The following is an 18716-nucleotide window of genomic DNA, read 5'->3' on the forward strand; positions in this document are numbered from 1 at the left end:
TTAACGTGGCCTGCAACAGACATGGCGATTTCTGATGAGCTGCATTATCTGGAAGTTTATTTGACGGACGAGTTTGCAAAAGGAAGGAAAGTATCCGATCTCTATGAGCTGGTCCAGTATGCCGGGAACATCATCCCCAGGCTGTAAGTATGGCGGTTGGCGCTCTCCTGATTTCTTGTTTAAAGTAGAACTCCAGCCTTACAGAGAGGCAGGATATTATTTGACCACTATGCAGGGTGGATTTGATTTTTAAATCAAGTCGATTTATATCACTAGTAAAAAGGCTTGATTTTAAATGATAATTTTTAAAGAGCAAGTGTCATCTCTGTCCCGCAGTAGCTCCTCCTCTGACGCTGTTGACTTGCCGACAGTCCCATTCATTTCAATGGGACGGCTGGTGATGCGGCAGTGACACAACAAGGTGAGGGACGTGGCGGCAGCAGGTGATTGGACGCCTGCTAACAGGCGCTGCCATGATGGATCTAAAATGACAGGTGCTCTTTAAACTTAAAGGACTCATTCTTACTGGTAGTTAGTGTGAAATTGTGTGAATGCATCAATGCGGTGCGTGTTATCTCAGCTTGCAGAGCTTTTTCTAGGTTCACACTAGCCAATTCTCTGAAAAGCGATCCGCAGGGGGTCGCTTTCCAGAGTACATTCAGGCAGCTGCTTTCTGGCTATGATTTTATTTTGTTAAATCGTGTTTGATTGGTTAAAATCCCTTAAAAGCGATCTAATTGCTGTGGAGGGTCGTTCCCTGGCTCATCGAAAAGCTTGGAGCAGATGGCAGATTTCAGCTTTGACTGTTTGCTGGAAACATTAGAATATATGGTTATATCTTAGACATTCACCACGTCACAGCATGCAATCAAACAAAACAGCGATTTACATCTCATTCACTACCAGACAGATTTTTCAAAAGCTAAAAACTTCCTTTTTTTTTTTATTGCACATAATACGACATACTAAAAACATTTTCTCCAAAACCATACAGACCTTTTCCTTTTATGAACAGTGGATTTATAACTAATATAGTAAGAACGGGAAGCTACCTTAGCGATATTGCTTGTTAAGTCCAGCGACATTCCAATTTATTTCTCCAGCATAAAGTTCAAATTATACACTCGCTGTATTCTTGGGATTGCGGTGAATCTTTGTCAACACTCCAGCCTCGGATTGGAACTGGCTGCTGTAGGATAAATCCCTGAGTGCATACATTGAACTTTACTCTGGAGTAGTCATCCCGGGAATTGCTAAAGTGGCTTTCTCTTCATAATATATGAAGGCTCCAATATAATTGCATAGTGCTTTTATAAATGGTAAGTAAAGGGGGAAGGTCTGAATGGCTTTTAGACAACGGGGAAGAATTTTACTAAAACTGGAGCACTCAGAAGCTGGTGCATATGTGCATGGTAGCCAATCGGCTTCTAACTTCACCTTTTGACAATAAGTCTAGGTTCACACTGAACGCGGGTTTGAAATCGTGCAGCTTAAAGCGGTTGTATACCCCGCTTTCACATTTTTACCTACAGGTAAGCCTATAAATAAGGCTTACCTGTAGGTAAAATGAATACCCTGTATACTCGAGTATAACCCGACCTGAATATAAGTCGAGGCACCTAATTTTACCACAAAAAAACGGGAAACCTTATTGACTCGAGTATAAGCCTAGGGTGAGAAATGCGCACCTATTGTAAGTGGAAAAGAGGGTCAACAATGCCCATTTGCAGCCTCACTGTGCCCATTTGCAGCCACAGGTCCCCAGAACTTCAAACTCAGTAGTTAAGGGTTCCTAGATGCCCCCTAGCTGCAGCCAAAATTTGGGGTCTCTGGACCCAAAGGGTCCTGAAATGACATTGCTGCAGATGGACACAGTTGACCGATTTTGGGGCTCTGTATCTTGGGGCCACTTGGTGCTAGGTACCCCAAATTTGGTGTGCAAACCCAGTGGAACTAACACTACAACATATCCAAAGCTGGGGTTCCTAGCACCAAGTAGCCCCGAGATACAGGGCCCCAAAGTCAGTTCGGAAAATGTCAAGCACTTTTCTGCAGCAGAGAATGACATTTTCTGAACCAACTTTGGGGCCCCAAAAGTTGAGGTGTCATTGATGAGGCGAGGGCGTAATTCCTTCAGACTGCGCTTTGAGCTTGTGGCAGTCCCTAGTTCTCCTTATTTTTTGCTTGTGTGTCTTGGTTTTTGCTGTGTTGCCAACCCCTTCAGTTGGACTTCTTTTGGACATCTCAAAGACTAAAAACTTCTTCTTTTATCAAGGAAATTTAAGATTTTTGTACTCGTGAGTCCAATGAGGGACGCACATCCCTCCCCCTTGGACGCACATCCCTCCCCCTTGGACGCACATCCCACCTCCTTGTATTAATAATCCTAATGTTCTTTGTTAGGCTTTGTACATACTTTATTTGGATTGTTTAGTCATTTTGTAACGTGGCCTGGTGTAATCATTATGGTTGTACAATTTTTAAAATTTTTTTTTTTTGGACATCTCAAAGACTAAAAACTTCTTCTTTTATCAACGGATCCCTCCCCCTTGGACGCGCATCCCTCCCCCTTGGACGCGCATCCCTCCCCCTTGGACGCGCATCCCTCCCCCTTGGACGCGCATCCCTCCCCCTTGGACGCGCATCCCTCCCCCTTGGACGCGCATCCCTCCCCCTTGGACGCACATCCCTCCCCCTTGGACGCACATCCCTCCCCCTTGGACGCACATCCCTCCCCCTTGGACGCACATCCCTCCCCCTTGGACGCACATCCCTCCCCCTTGGACGCACATCCCTCCCCCTTGGACGCACATCCCTCCCCCTTGTATTAATAATCCTAATGTTCTTTGTTAGGCTTTGTACATACTTTATTTGGATTGTTTAGTCATTTTGTAGCGTGGCCTGGTGTAATCATTATGGTTGCACTATTTTTTTTAATTTATTTATTTTTTTAATATAGTTTTCATTTGAGTATTTATGAAAATGTTTTCCTATACCCCCTTTGGGTCAAAGTGTTGTAAAATATTCAGGTGTGAATTTTGAATTTCTTTTGACATGACTGTGCTTTGTCTGTCAGGTACCTGCTGATCACTGTCGGTGTTGTCTACGTGAAATCCTTTTCCCAGTCGCGGAAAGACATCCTGAAAGACATGGTGGAGATGTGCCGCGGAGTGCAGCATCCACTGAGGGGGCTCTTCCTTCGCAATTATCTCCTGCAGTGCACCCGCAACATCCTGCCGGATGAGGGAGAAGAGACAGAGTAAGAACCCAATTGTGTGTCTTCAGCGTGCTTTTCTGACTTTGTTAGTTGAAAGATTTAAAGTGCTGCTAAAAGCTCAAGGTTTTTTACCCTAATGCGTTATAAACCTTTTCTGTGCAGCAGCCCCCCCCCCCCTCTAATACCTACCTGAGCCCCATCACGTTTCAGTGATGTGCACGAGTGCCTCGGCTCTCCAGGGACTCTCCCTCCTCCCACTACTCTCGATCACAGCCAACGAGGAGAAGGAGAGGGGGCAGGGCCGAGCTGCGGCTCTGTGTGTGAATGGACATGCAGAGCAATGACTCGGGAGCGAGCCTGCTTTGGGTGCCAAGCTGCTTGATCTGGGTGCACATGGCAGGAAGGAGGGACCAGGAGCGCCAGCAGGGGATCCCAGAAGAGGATGACCAGGGCTGCTCTATGCAAAATTGCTGCACAGAGCAGGTAAGTATGACCTGTTTTATTTAAAATAATTTAATTGCCTATTATTATCACATTAAGGGACAGCTGCCAGAGTCCTTTATCTCAGGGTGACGGGGTAGGATAGGATTGTGCAGGATTCAGAGCATCGCACAGCTTCCTTTTTCTTTTTTTTTTTTTTCTTTTAGTACAAACTTTTTTTGAATTGTTCAAAAGTACACTTCATTCATGATGCTGTGCAGCAGCGTGATGCCCTGTGCTGCTGTACAGTGCACTGCAATAAAATGCAGCTTGTCTGCATCTCATCGCAGCACGCTGCAGCGCAACTTCAGGCTGCATTGCAGTGTGAGTGGGCGTTTTTGGTTGGTAGTAACGATCTCTTGTGCTATGGACCGGACAGTAACAAATTTTGTGTTTTCTACAGCGAGGAAGTCACAGGAGACATCAGCGACTCAATGGATTTCGTCCTTTTGAATTTTGCCGAAATGAACAAGCTATGGGTCCGCATGCAGCACCAGGGCCACAGCCGGGACAAAGAGAAGCGAGAGCGCGAGCGGCAAGAACTACGGATCCTGGTGGGAACCAACTTAGTGCGGCTCAGTCAGCTGGAGGGAGTCAACAATGAAAGATACAAGCAAGTAAGTCTGTTTGGTATTGCTTACTTTGTTTTTTTTGCCCTTTGCTGAAAACTCTAAATAAAGTTATAAAAAATACCTGTATGGGGGGAAGAAATTAGACTTATCCTCCCACGATACCCCAGGGAATGTGGAGCACTCGAAATCTCGTGAGAAGATGCTGCAGCACATCGCTGTAAGTGCCCCTCGGTGAGATTTGAAGTACTCCACATTCCCCAAGTCTTGCTGATCGGAGGATAACGTCAATCTCGCCTGGGTGCTGCAGGCAGAAGCAAAGGAAAGGTGAGCATACCATCTTAATTTTTTTTTCTTTCTTTACAGAACAAATTCTTTACACAAATGTAAAAAGCGGACCTAAGTTTATGGTAGAAGGTCCGCTTTATGGCCGGTTCACACCAGATGCAGTCCAGTGTGTTGTTTTTTTTTTTTTTCTGCATAAAAAAAACACATGGACATTAATGGTTTCCAATGGCTTAGTTCATACCAGAGCAGACCGTTTCAGTGCAGAAAATAAAAGTAGAACATGCTGCATATTTTCTGCACAGAACTGTACTGGAACACGATAAAATGCATTACAGCAGAACAACCCCAAAAAACTTTGGGGGGGGAGGAAAAATGCATTAACAAACCCATCAAAAATGCACCGGAATACAGAAAAAAACGTGCATGCAGAAACGCACCTGGAGGTGCATAAGAGCTGGGGGGGGGGAGGACACAGCAGCACACTGAGCTTCCCAGTGAAAAGGTGGGCGGAGTTGTCCGAACCAGTCTGATCATTGGAAGAGAGATGACCATGGTATGCTCTCCTGCTTAGTGTGGTCAATTTTTAATAGGAAAGCAGATGGACTGGCAGAAACACTCAAGGATTTCACACAAAGGAAGCAATACTAAGAGGACAGGATACTTTCTCATATAAGTACACGGTACAGCAGCCACATATCAGGAATATGAAATGTTGGGGGTAACAAACACCTTTTTAAGGCATTTTTTTTTCTTTTTTCCTTTTTATATTTTTTTTCACCTGGAGATTCTGCCGGTAACACACTTCCTGTCCTGGGGTGACAATGCTCTTTTAAGGTACTGAATCTATGGAGGGACAGCATTGTCACATTAGGACAGGACTGCAAACAGCCAATTGTCACAGTTGTGTTTTTTTTTTTTTTGTCTCTTCCAGATTGTTCTGCCTGGGATACTGGAACAAGTGGTGAACTGCAGAGATGCACTTGCCCAGGAATACCTCATGGAGTGTATCATACAGGTAAACAAGCGTATTTTCTGACACATTCCCTTCAATGCTGCACAATGCTTTGAAGTTAACCCCTTCACGCCGACCATATGCAAATATGCGGCCCCGCTGGACTGGGCTTTTTTCTGTGGGGCCGCATATTTGGGTACCTTCCTTTTGCAGCGCACTCCCAGCACAGAGTTTTACCGAGAGCCCCAGGCCCCGTTCTAACAATCGGGACCCAGAGCGCCTAATTCCGGGTCACCTGATTGCTGTGATAGCCTCTGATTGGCTATCACAATGATCACTCACTGTGAAGCCCGCCCCCGGGTTTTTTGTCTCTCTGAATGTACGAGAGAAATACATTATATTATTTATTATTATACAGGATTTATATAGCGCCAACAGTTTGCACAGCGCTTACCAAAATGAAGGCAGACATTACAGTTACATTACAATTTTGGTACAAGAGGAATCAGAGGGCCCTGCTCATTAGAGCTTACAATCTAAAAGGGAGGGTCAATTGATACAAAAGGTAATAGCTTTGGGGATGAGATGATAGAAGAAGTAAAATAGTGTATTAGAAGCAGGATGGGCTTCTTTTAACTAGTTGCCGCCTGCCCACCGTCAAATGATGGCGTGGCGGAGCGGCTCTTTAACCATGTGATCGGCTGTGTCCAATCTCAGCCGGCCACATGTAAACACGGAGATGCCAGTAATTGGCGCTCCTCACCTCACACTGACAGAATGTGTAGCGAGGAGAGCCGATCAGAGGCATTATCACGCAGGGGGACATCTACACATGTAATCAGGGCACTGATCATCAGTGCTCTGATTACAATATAGTGCCAACAGTGTCACCAATCAGTGCCCATTAGCGATGCCAGTCAGTGCTGCCCATCAGTGTTGCCCATCAGTGCCACCCATCAGTGCCACCTATTAGTGCCCATCATTGCCACATATCAGTGCCCATAAGTGCGGCATATTAGTGCCTCCTCATCGGTGCCACCTAAACAGTGCCCATAAGTGCCACCTCATCAATGCCCACCAGTTCAGCCTATCAGTGCCGCCTCATCAGTGCACATCAGTGAAGGAGAAAAATTACTTGGTTACAAAATTTGCTGACAGAAACCTAAGTAAAAAAAAAAAAAAAAAAGTCTACGTTTTTGGTCTATTTTTTACTAAAAAACCCCAAAAAACCCAGCAGTGATTAAATACCACCAAAAGAAATCTCTGTGTGAAGAAAATGATAAAAAACGTGTTTGGGTACAGTGTAGCAGGGCCGCGCAATTGTCATTCAAAATGCGACAGTGCTGTATTTTTGGACAGGAGTTGTTTTTGTTTTTTTTCCCATCTAGTTTCTGTGTACCAAGCCTTAAAGCGGAAGTAAACTGAGACAATTTTTTTTTAAAACCCTGCAAAGTAAAGGCATAATGTGCTAGTATGCATCGCATACTAGCACATTATGAAATACTTACCTTAGAACGAAGCCCTGCACCGCAGCGCTGTAAGCTCTGACAGATGCTTCCATCTTCACCTGGTCTTCATTCTGGGTTTGCGTCCTCCGGCCGTCTGATTGGCCGCACCGCATTGACGGCACTCGCGCGCATGCACACGGGAGTCACTGACCGTGGCACGGAGCTCTGAAGGGAGGGCACGGGTATACCGTCCCTTCAGAGCGTATGCGCCAGTGTACACCGTGAAGGTTTAGGAGATATTCATAGTACCTACTGGTAATATTATAGGCTTACCTGTAAGTACAAGCCTACAGAATGGGTTTACATCCACTTTAAGGGGAGATTATCTCCTTTCTGCGTAGAATTTAGAAAAGGATGTAAAGGTAAATATCCGCAACGAGCACCCACGCCCTAAAAAAAAAATAAAAAGTTTAAAAAAACTGTCCGTTGTTCCAACCATTTCTCCCTTTTTTTATTTTGAGTGTTATTTTAATGTTTTATTGTGTTTTTTTTTTTTTTTTTTTTTTTTTTTTAGGTCTTTCCCGATGAATTTCACCTCCAAACACTGAATCCTTTTCTCCGCTCTTGTGCCGAACTTCACCAAAATGTGAATGTAAAAAACATCATCATCGCTTTAATTGACAGGTAATTCCAGATTCTGAGGTTACAGTTCTGTTATAGAATTTGGCTGTATGTTGCCATGGCTTTCCTTTTTGCTCGCATACCTGTAAGCTATCTGTTCTCTGTTCCCTCCTCCACAGACTAGCGCTATTTGCGCACAGGGAAGATGGACCCGGCATCCCAGCAGATATAAAACTGTTTGACATTTTTTCTCAGCAAGTGGCCACAGTGATTCAGGTAAGAAAATGGAGAGTATTCTTTCTGTAGCTATATCGGTGAAGGTTCTCATTTATCCAGATCTCAGTATAGCCAGCAGTAGTTGGTGATATTCGCTTGTTCTATAAGGTTGAAGATGTTTTTTGTAGTTTACCTAAGCCATTTGTAATGAGCGACAAGATGATACCCCAACATTTATATCCATACAGGTAACACTGACACCTTAAAGGGGTTGTAAACCTTCCGGGTTTTTTCACCTTAATGCATCCTATGCATTAAGGTGAAAAAACATCTGATAGTTACAGGCCCCCTGGTTTACTTACCTGAGCCCTCGAAAGTTCTGCGTCGAGAACGCGCTGGCTTCTTGGCTCTTCTCAGCTCATCATTGGATAGATTGATAGCAGCGCAGCCATTGGCCTACGCTGCTGTCAATCAAATCCAAATGACGCAGCCGCCCGGGGGAGGGACTGAGACATACACTCTGTGTCTATGGACGCAGAGTGTATGAGACGGGAGAGCGCCCGCAAGGTAACCCCCTCGGGAGAGAGCTTCCCGAGGGGGTTAGCTATTGCGGGGAGGAGCCGAGAGAGCCGCCATGGGACCCCGGAACAGGAGGATCGGGGCCACTCTGTGCAAAACGAGCTGCACAGTGGAGGTAAGTATGACATGTTTGTTATTTTAAAAAAATAAAAAGTGGACCCATTACAACCGCTTTAATTCAGTGACCATGAAATGTGTCAAGGCAGAGGTTGTTTGCCCAAAAAAAAAAAAAAAAAAAACTATGGGAGGTGTGAAATTTGTAGAACCACCCTGTTCTAGTTATGATTGGCATCCTTGGTGTCAGAGGTCTGAATTGGTTGTAATCCTTTAATTCAGCCTTTCACAAAGTGATTCAAAAGGCTAAACCTTCTGTGTGCAGCAGCCCCCCCCCCCCCCCCCCCCCCCCCAACCCTTACTTGAGTCCCCTTCGATCCCGCAGTGTTCACGATAGCTTTAGCTGAATGGGGACTCTCCCTCCTCATTGGCTGAGACAGCAGCGGTAGCCCATTGACTCCCACTGCTGTCAGTCACAACCAGTGAGCCAGTGAGGAAAAGGAGGGCTGGGGCTAAGCCACTGGCACTGTCTTATGGACGCAAGCGAGCATGCAGTGGTGCCCCCGAAGCAAGGGCCACTGCTCGAGGGGGAGGAGCCAGGAGCGCCGGCGAGGGGACCCGAAAAGAAGAGGATCTGGGTTGCTATGTGCAAATCTATTGCACAGAGCAGGTAAGTATGACATGTTTGTTATTTTAGAAAAATAAAACAAAGCTTTAGTATTACTTTAAAGGGGTTGTAAACCTGTTGTTTGTTATTTAAAAAAAAAAAAATGTTATACTTACCTCCACTGTGCAGTTCATTTTGCAGAGTGGCCCCGGTCCTCCTCTTCTGGGGTCCCCCGGAGGCGCTGGTAGCTCCTCCTTTAAGTTATTGTTGTGGTGTGATGGCACTGATGTGACTATTTGTTCATTGTGCATATATTACATTTTCAACACTTGTAAACTCCTGCGTTTAATTTTTGTTTGTTTAGGAATATAACGTAGCTTACCAGTTTCTAGATGTTGTTTGCGTTAATTTTTGAGGCTTTTTTTTTTTTTTTTTTTACCTTTCCTTTCACCTGGTGATCCTGCCAGTAACACATTTCCTGTCCTAGAATGACACGCTCACTCACTGTACTGTATCTATGGAGGAGCAGCATTGTTACTTGGATACAAGAAGTGTAGCACCACAGAACTGCTCCCTAGTACTAGTGTCATGAGCCTCAAGGCCCCAGGAAGTAGGAGAACATGGGAACGCGGGTGCAGAAAGAGGTTTTTATATAAAATTATATAAATTTTCATAGCGCTATCGTCTTCTTTCCTCCCGCAGTCTCGGCAGGACATGCCGTCCGAAGATGTCGTGTCCTTGCAAGTATCTCTCATTAATCTGGCTATGAAGTGTTATCCTGACCGGGTAGATTATGTGGATAAAGTGTTGGAGACTACTGTTGAAATATTTAACAAGCTGAACCTTGAACAGTAAGTAGACTCAAATAGCAGGTCTTGTAGATGAAAGATGCAAGATTTCTCTAGCTACAGGAGAGATCCTTATAAGTGTAGCAGTTTAATTTCAAAAGGTATAAAATTGTCAGAACTGTGTGGATGTAATGTAGAGCTCCATCTTGACCTTTTTTGTATTGCACGGTTGTAAGGCTTCTCTCCGGTACTGAAATTGCTTCTTTTTAATTTCACTGCACACTCTGAACTTTTTACACTGAGCCTTAGAAGCGTTATCAAATCAGATAGACCCGCCTCTTTTCCTGGTTGAAGGACATCCAGCATCATCTAGACCAGGAGTGTCAAACTCTATTTCATCAGGAGTATGGTCGCCCTCAAAGGGCTGGTTGCACTCTGTATGTGGCACACCCCAGATGCAAAGTTCAGGACTATGCATCGTACAGAGTGCAGTGTTCAGGGGTGCCCCTGTGTACAGGATTCGGGGTTCAGGGGTGCCCCTGTGTGCGGGGTTCAGGGGTGCCCCTGTGTACAGGGTGCGGGGTTCAGGGGTGCTCCTGTGTACAGGGTGCGGAGTTGCAGGGGTGCTTCTGTGTACAGGGTGCGGGGTTGCAGGGGTGCCCCTGTGTTCAGGGTGTGGGGTTCACGGGTGCCCCTGTGTTCAGGGTGTGGGGTTCACGGGTGCCCCTGTGTTCAGGGTGTGGGGTTCAGGGGTGCCCCTGTGTACAGGGTTCAGGGGTGCCCTGTGTGTAGAGTGCAGGGTTCAGGCATGCGTTCTGTACAGAGTGCAAGGTTCAGGGGTGGCCTGTGTGCAGGGTTCAGGGGTGCTCTGTGTACAAAGTGCAGGGTTCAGGCATGCGTTCTGTACAGAGTGCAGGGTTCAGGGGTGCCCCTGTGTAGAGAGTGCAGGGTTCAGGGGTGCCCCTGTGTAGAGAGTGCAGGGTTCAGGGGTGCCCCTGTGTAGAGAGTGCAGGGTTCAGGGGTGCCCTGTGTACAGAGTGCAGCTCTAACCCTCCTGTTTCGTGGCGCTTGTAATACAAAACACATTTCAATCCTCCAGTTAAATGTCTTTGTTTCTATTAATGAGCCCATCGCATTAGGTGGCTGTAATAGATTGATGAAGTGGCATTTAGAGTGCCACGAAATGTGTTGATGTTTTTATATCGTTGCATGACAAATGCCCGTCTTTTGATGAAATCGTTTCAGAGAATCCTTTCACTGCTTGTACTTCAGCTGACCCTCGCCTCCATTTTCTCCTTGAGGGGGGGAAAAAAAATCACTTTATTTTAGATGAAAGACAGCTGAAGGATTTGATTGAAGAAAGCGAATATGTTTGTAGCTGGCATTGTCTGCTGTGCTCAGCCTTGAGGCAGTGCATGGAATATGTGGCCATTACCTGAGTCTTCAGTTTGAGTCCTTATTATTTTCAACTTCTATTTACCACTTCAGCTCCAAAGGATTTACCCCCCCCCCCCCCCTTCATGATCAGGCCATTTTTTGCGATACGGCAAGTGTTACTTTAACTGACAATTTTGCAACACTGTATCCAAATAATATATATCCCCCCCCTACAAATAGAGCTTTCTTTTGCTGGTATTTGATCACCTCAGGGTTTTTTATTTTGAAAAGAATAACATGTGTGTGTATGTGTGTGTGTGTATATATATATATATATATATATATATATATATATATATATATATATATATAATGTGTGTGTGTGTGTGTGTGTGTGTGTGTGTGTGTGTGTGTGTATATATATATATATAATATATTTTACACATACACACACATATTATATAATGTGTGTGTGTATAAATATATATATAAAATTAATGTATGTTTCGAACAGGGATTTTTGACGGTGCTTAGATCATGAATAGTACCGAGACTCAATTAAAATATAACACATTTTATTTATACAATGTTAAAAGGTTTTTACATACATTAAAGAAAGGGGGGAGGTTAGCAAATTGTCATTCTATCATATTGTAGATGACGTGACAATGGTACAATATATCGTATCCCGACATGTTTCACCCTCAATGGGCTTCCTCAGGGGACACTCAAACAATCATCACTATAAGACAAAGATAAACCATAAAATAACAGAATAAGGGAGGTATATGCAATAGACAGAATATGGAATCAACACTTTAAAATGAAAACAATATGCATACATGTATATGTTTGTATATTCGCCATAGCTACCTATTAGCTAGCTTACCCAAGCCAAGCCTCCACACTGCCGAATCAAATGGCCAAACAGGACGCCATAGATAAGAACTGGAACAATCTGTGCGGCCACAGAGGGCACACAAAGACCGAGCTAGAACGTACACAATATATATTTTTAAAAAAGAAAGCATAAGTATCCAAAAATGGCGAATTGTATAATAAAAAATCTCCAGCCAAAGAATAGAAAACGTGTGTATAAATACTCACATTGTGGGTCACTAATATCAGAATGCACGAGGGCACCAAGTGAAAAGAGGCTTGAAACAGCAAGCATAGAAAACCGGCTGAAATCAAGAGAGCAAGAAAATGAAACAAGATAACAAGGACAAAAAATAAAAAGGAAATTATTCTTCTTTAATAGTACCATATAAGATTGTTGGTTTATTCGCCCAAATGTTAATAGAAGTGGTTAATAGCCACAAATGAGGGCCGGTTCCATAAATAATGGCCATGGTTTTTCGAATGGGATTTCAAAGCAGGTCATATACAGTGGATGTGATGGTCAGTCGTCCTCCCACTTGTTGCCCCGCTGCTGTGTTTGCCTGCTGGGGATGAAGAGAGGAAACCATAATCTCCCAGTCATTCTGGGAAGTCAGCAACCCCAACAAGGTTGCTGACTTTCTTCTCTCCCCCGTGTCATAGTGCTGAACCCTGAGCGGAGCGGCCGAATCCTGTGCACCAGCGCTGTCATGTAAGAGGGTGGTGGTGGGGGGGGGGGAGTCATCTGCTCCCCCATAAATTTATGCACATATTTTTCTTTGCTCCTGACTGCAGAGGAAGTGAAAGGAAGATCATAGTTTGTATTACTGATGGAGCCTTTATAAGGGTTAAAAAAGCCCTTTTTTTCTGATCCTTTAAAGAATAATTTTCTGATCTCCCACTGCATTAGTGTTCAGAGCAGAACCTTTATTATTTCTTTCTGTTTACCACTCTGACTTTTATCTCTGTCATCTTTGTTTGCATTAGTCAGACAATTACCCATCTATTCTCCATAATGCCACCAACAAGTGGGGGAAAAAAACATATTGTGCAAACAGTACCTGTATTGTATTGTTTTGCCTATTGGTAAAGGCTTGCCAGGTTCAAGGCCATTTACTTCCATTTTTCTTTTTTTTTTTGTGCTTTGTTGGCTTGGAACAGATGTATTCTGTGCAAATTTCTCACTAATTTTGGTCTAATGATTTGAGATAATAATGGAACAAGTTGCTTTGGAAACAGTTTTCTAACAGGCTGTTGTCCCTTGTTACTGGGCTGAGCAGATCATCCAGGCGATCTATCATGCAAGGTCACCATCGCCATATGTGTTATTTGTTTTTCTAGAACTGAAAGCAGCCTGCCCTTGACTGAGCTTGCATGTTCTAGGGTTTAAAATAGAATTTAGATCTTTTTATAAAAATGCGTTGTCCTTGAATCTTCGACAATGGCTGGGAATTATATTAACCCTATATAAGCTCTAATCCATTCTATTCAGGGCTGAGGAGACCCTTCATGTACCCACATGACAATGCTGAACCAATCACTAAGCCCCAGCGCTGTCACATGCTCCTTAATACTGAGAGGTACTGGGTGTATTCCTTGCTTTCCATAACCAAATGGAGCTCTGGGGGAGCGAAAGAATGCAGAGTTTGCAACTGTGAGGGAAGCCTTAAAAGAGAAATATAGCCTTTTTTTTTTTTTTTTTAAAGAATCATACTTGCTCTCCCCCACTGGCTCTAAGGCTGAGAACCGGGCGATTAAACACCGCCAATCGCTCGGTTCTCAGAGCTCCCTGAGCAGCTGGTGACTGTCGGTTGCCATGGTCTGCTCTGTCTACCCGAGGGATGGGCTGTGGAGGTTGAGGGGGTGGGAGTGGCTGGCTCAGGCTCTCAGTGGCTCGCTGAGAGGCTGAGCCCGGTGCCAGTCCAGGCTTGTGTGTGGATCCTGACCATATGGTCGTGATCTTTTCCAAGCCTGGACTGGCTCTGTGACTTTAGCCCGCTGTCTGCTGAAAACGAGTCACAGGAGTACAGAATGGACTACACTAATGTGATCCACAGGAGAAGTACAGCCAAAACGAGCTTTGGCTGAACTTCTCCTTTTAAAGCAAATGTGCTTCTTTGCCCCAAAACACACAAGTGGGCAAAAACACTAGTTTTCTTTAAAGCTTAAAGTGGTTCTAAAGGCTGAATGTTTTTTTACCTTCATGCATTCTATGCATGAAGGTAAAAAACCTTCCGCTTGCAGCAGCCCCCCTAATACTTATCTGAGCTCCCTCTCGATCCAGCAATGTGCATGAGAGCATCGGCTCTCCGGAGACTTTTCCTCCTCATTGGCAAAGACAGCAGTGGGAGCCATTGGCTTCCACTGCTGTCAATTATAGCCAGTGAGCCACTGAGGAGAGAGAAGGGGGTGGGGTCAAGCCGCGGCTCCATGTCTGTATGGACATGCAGAGCAGTTGCTTGGGAGCGCGTCTGCTTGCGTTCCCCCCATTACAAGCTGCTTGGTCTGGGGGGATTCAACATGGGGAAGGGGCCAGGAGTGCCAGCTGGGGACCCGAGAGGAGGAGGACCTGGGCTGCTCTGTACAAAATCACTGCACAGAGCAGGCAAGTATTATATATTTTACATGTTTTTTTTTTTTTTTTTTTTCGTTTTTTGTGTTTTAAACAATTTCTGTCTTCAATATCACTTTAAAGAGGAATATCGCTCCCACTTCACTTCCACAATCCTCACCTAGACGAGGATCATGTCCCTGAGGCTGCATTCACACCTGAGCGTTTTTAGCTCTTAAAACTGCCCGAAAAAACGCCCAACAAGCAAAATCACATTCATTTCAATGACACCTGTTCACATCTGAGCGTTTTTTGTCACCTGAAGCAAAACGCCCTAAGCTCAAAGAAGAACATGAGCTTCTTTGGGGCAGATTACAGTTTTTTCTGCCTTTTACATTGGTGACCTAACCAAAATTGCGGTCAAAATCGTGGTAAAAACGCACGACTTTGAAACGTTCGGGTGTGAATGCAGCCTTACTGTTACTACTGTATATTGTAACATTTCAGGACTTTATTCGTGCAAATCTTAAAGTGGTTGTAAACCTCCTTCATGAAATATAAACAAAGCATATCCATCTATAGTGTGTACTTGTCTCAATCCAGAGCACTAAGTGTCCTCTCTCTCTCTACTGCCTTGTTTTTTTATCTGTACGAGTCACTTCTGACAAGTTTTCGTGACAGCAAGTGGTAAAACGATGACAGGGGATGGAGCTCCAGTGCACAAAAAAGTTCATGTGAAATGATATAGGAAGTTCATCCACTCCTGGGGGAAGGCGGTCAACTCGCAGGTGGAGAGGCAGCTGATGTTCCTGGCTGTGCTGGTGGCTCCTATCGCTTCCTGGTTCTCAGGGGCAGCTGAACACGTCGCTTCCGGATGGTGAGAGAGTGGGGAGGAGCGCGCATTCGGAGCATGCGTGCTCCTTCATCAGGCATTGCCGCCCCTGAGCCGAATCTGAGAACCAGGAAGCGTTGGGAGCCACCAGCGTGGATGAACTTCCTATACCATTTCACATGCGCTGTGATCTCTACAATCTTGTGAGTTTAAAATCATCTGTCCTATATTAAAATGTTTTCATCATGCTGCACTTAGATGGCGCTGCTCTCTTCTTTGTTTTTTTTACTATCTACAGAGCCCCTTCTAGCTTGTTATGAGCCAGCAGCCATCCGGAGTCCAGCCCATCTGTGGCCATCTACACACCTCTTGCTGCATTTGAACTCCCGTTCATGGACTCCCCACTATAGAGAGTAGATTAATCGCCCATTTCTCTCTATTTGAGCTGACAGAGCGCACGTGAACATATGTACACACTATTTCTGAGCTCCAGTGCACAGCCTATGATTGACAGCCTCAGCTCTGTTCCTGTGTGCAGGGCGTGGGGGGGGGGGGGGGGGGGGGGTTGGTGTCAGCCCTCACTGAGCTCTGCAGAGTGTAACTTCAGCTCCCTGGCCCATACTTTCTGTAGGTTTAGACAAGCTGTATGAATTCTTCACGTTGAATGGCTGTAGAGATGAGACTCCTCGGGTAAACAGGTACAACTTATGTAGGCAGATTTGCCTAATCTCTGTGTATCACCTGGGGGCAGTCACTTCACTGGGTATATGTAAGGGTTTACAACCACTTTAACCGCTCCTGGCCGCTGTGCTGCTTTCAGCAGGCCCCAGCTTAACTGCTCCTGGGCATGCACTACTTCATGGACATTTACCTAGCCTCCGGATGCCTTCATCTGGCTTCTTGTTATTTCGCCTTCACCCCCCCCTCATCTTTCTAGCTCCCCAGTAGATCCCCCTCATCTTTCTAGCTCCCCAGTAGATCCCCCCCCCCTCATCTTTCTAGCTCCCCAGTAGATCCCCCCCCCCCTCATCTTTCTAGCTCCCCAGTAGATCCCCCCCCCTCATCTTTCCAGCTCCCCAGTATATCCCCCCCCCATCTTTCCAGCTCCCCAGTAGATCTCCCAGTCCTGTATGCTGTTTGCCTGACCCACTTCATTATCAGGAGGCTGGACTGTGCCTACTTGATAGCAAAGCCATTTTGCTTAGGACCTGTAATTGATGGCTCATGGTGGTTGCAGCATCCTCCCAGGCCGTAGAGCCGCTGAAGTTATCCATGCATATGGGTAGCTGGCAGAGACGGCAAATTTCTCCTTTTAAACAGTGCCATGCACGTTCCAGCATAATTATTTGATGGCTTTTGAGAGTCCTTATACACGATGGACGATTTTCCTCCTGCTCTTAGTCATTTGCACATGTAGTGATTTTTATTCTGATAGGCAGCAGGGACACTTTATCCCATTGAGTTGCGTCGATGAAGCTTTTCTAGTACCATTATTTATTTTTCTAACTTGCACTTGAAAGCGTTTGGCAGAATGGACACAAGGGAGTTGCACATACTTTGGCCTGTGGATATTTTAGATTTGATCTTTCTGCGTTCACTATAGGGATTTAGTGCAAGTTTTTTTTTTTTTTTTACTTAGAGCTTGTTATCACACCAGCACTGCAGTACAGTATACTATACTTACATATTCAATGTAAACCCAGAGGTACCATTTGGTGTCCTAGCCAGTGATACAGTTCAGAAATCTGCTGTTACATGGGGTGCAGTGGGATGGAACACGGTCACATTCCTGCAAGCAAAACTGTCCTGCATTGCTAGTCCTCCCAACCCAGGCCCCCCCCCCACCCACTGAAGAGCTGAGATCGGGACATATCACAGTACTTGATGGAGGGCGGGAGCTGTTTGAGTTAACCAGCAGGCTATTGGTTGCTAGGAAGCTGGGTGGTTCTAGCAACCAATCACAAGCTTGTTCATGTGAAGTTAGCTCTTGCACCCGCCCTCATCCGGCACCGTGACACCTCTCGCTCTCCGATCTGCTGCGTAGTGTACACCAGTGTAAGGTAAGAGACTGCTACTTACATTGTGTGTGTGTGGCACAGATGACCGTTTTTTTTTGTTTTTTTTTTTGGGGGGGGGGGGGTGATGTGAAAGGGGACAGAGGACACTGCTTTGGGGGGGGGGGGGGCGCACAGGGCATTGCATTTCGGGGGACATAACCCTGTTATAGGTGGTGGGGCAGGGGGGCCTAGTACACTTCCGTAGGGGTAACGTAAAGGGGCAGAGGACACTGCATTGCAGGGGACTTAACACTGTTATGGGTGGTGGGGGTGATGTAAAGGGGGAAGAGGACACTGCTATAGGAGGGGGGTACAGTGAAGGAGGCAGAAGACACTGCTATGAAAGGGCAGGGGGGGGGGGCGCAGAGGTCACTAAAGTGGGGGGGGGAGGTGTTTGTGTGTGAAGGGGGACACTGGTATGTGCAAGAAGAAGACGCTACTGTGGGAGGGACGATAATATGCAGGGGAGCAGAGGACAGCAGGGGGGGGAGGTGTTGCGGGACACTGTGCTGTGTTTTTGGGGCCTGATATTTTTAAATATTATATTTATTTTTTAGGGGTCAAACCTCCGGAAGGTTGTCCACCCCTGGTGTTTGGTAATAGAAAGTACAATGTGATTGCTAATGGTTAGCCTTGTGGGAGTAAAGTAGGTAGAAGACCTGGGCCACTGGAGATGTGAATATAAGACATCTCTTCTCTGGCAGGGAACTTCATTTGAATATTTTTTTTCCTAAAAGGGTTGCTTTAATTAGATTATTATTTAAATTCACCTTTCCAGTAGCTAGCTCTGCATAAAAATATTTGGTAGGTAGGAAACTGTGGAAACACCAGGTCCTATTTTATAAAAGAGCATTGCTTGCGTTAACCATCGTTACCAGTCCATTCTGAACCTGATTTAGATTCAGTGGAGCTCTACATACACTAGATCCTCTCTTCCTTTCTTTTTTAGCATTGCCACCAGCAGCGCTGTCTCAAAGGAGCTCACCCGACTTCTGAAGATTCCGGTGGACACGTACAACAATATTCTGACCGTACTAAAGCTCAAACACTTCCATCCGCTCTTCGAGTACTTTGACTACGAATCCAGAAAGAGTATGAGTTGCTATGTGCTGAGCAGTGGCTTGGAGCACAACACAGAGGTCGGCTCTCAGGAACAGGTAATGTCTCCACTCCATCCTTTAGATGCCATGTTCTCCCTGCA

General features: G+C 45.4%; 1 protein-coding gene across 1 annotated transcript in view; it reads left to right on the forward strand.

Moving 5' to 3' along the window:
• VPS35 (VPS35 retromer complex component) overlaps positions 1–18716 on the forward strand; it is a gene marked incomplete in the record, with an annotated part of 107825 nt that overhangs the window by 38530 nt on the left and 50579 nt on the right. Inside the window, 8 exon segments of the mRNA XM_073605809.1 lie at positions 20–143; positions 3077–3259; positions 4101–4314; positions 5486–5569; positions 7529–7638; positions 7755–7851; positions 9734–9882; positions 18465–18672. Of these exon segments, the coding sequence (XP_073461910.1) occupies positions 20–143; positions 3077–3259; positions 4101–4314; positions 5486–5569; positions 7529–7638; positions 7755–7851; positions 9734–9882; positions 18465–18672 (1169 nt within the window).

This window comes from Aquarana catesbeiana, linkage group LG11 (assembly GCF_042186555.1).
Source record: "Aquarana catesbeiana isolate 2022-GZ linkage group LG11, ASM4218655v1, whole genome shotgun sequence".
NCBI classification, from domain to species: Eukaryota; Metazoa; Chordata; class Amphibia; order Anura; family Ranidae; genus Aquarana; species Aquarana catesbeiana.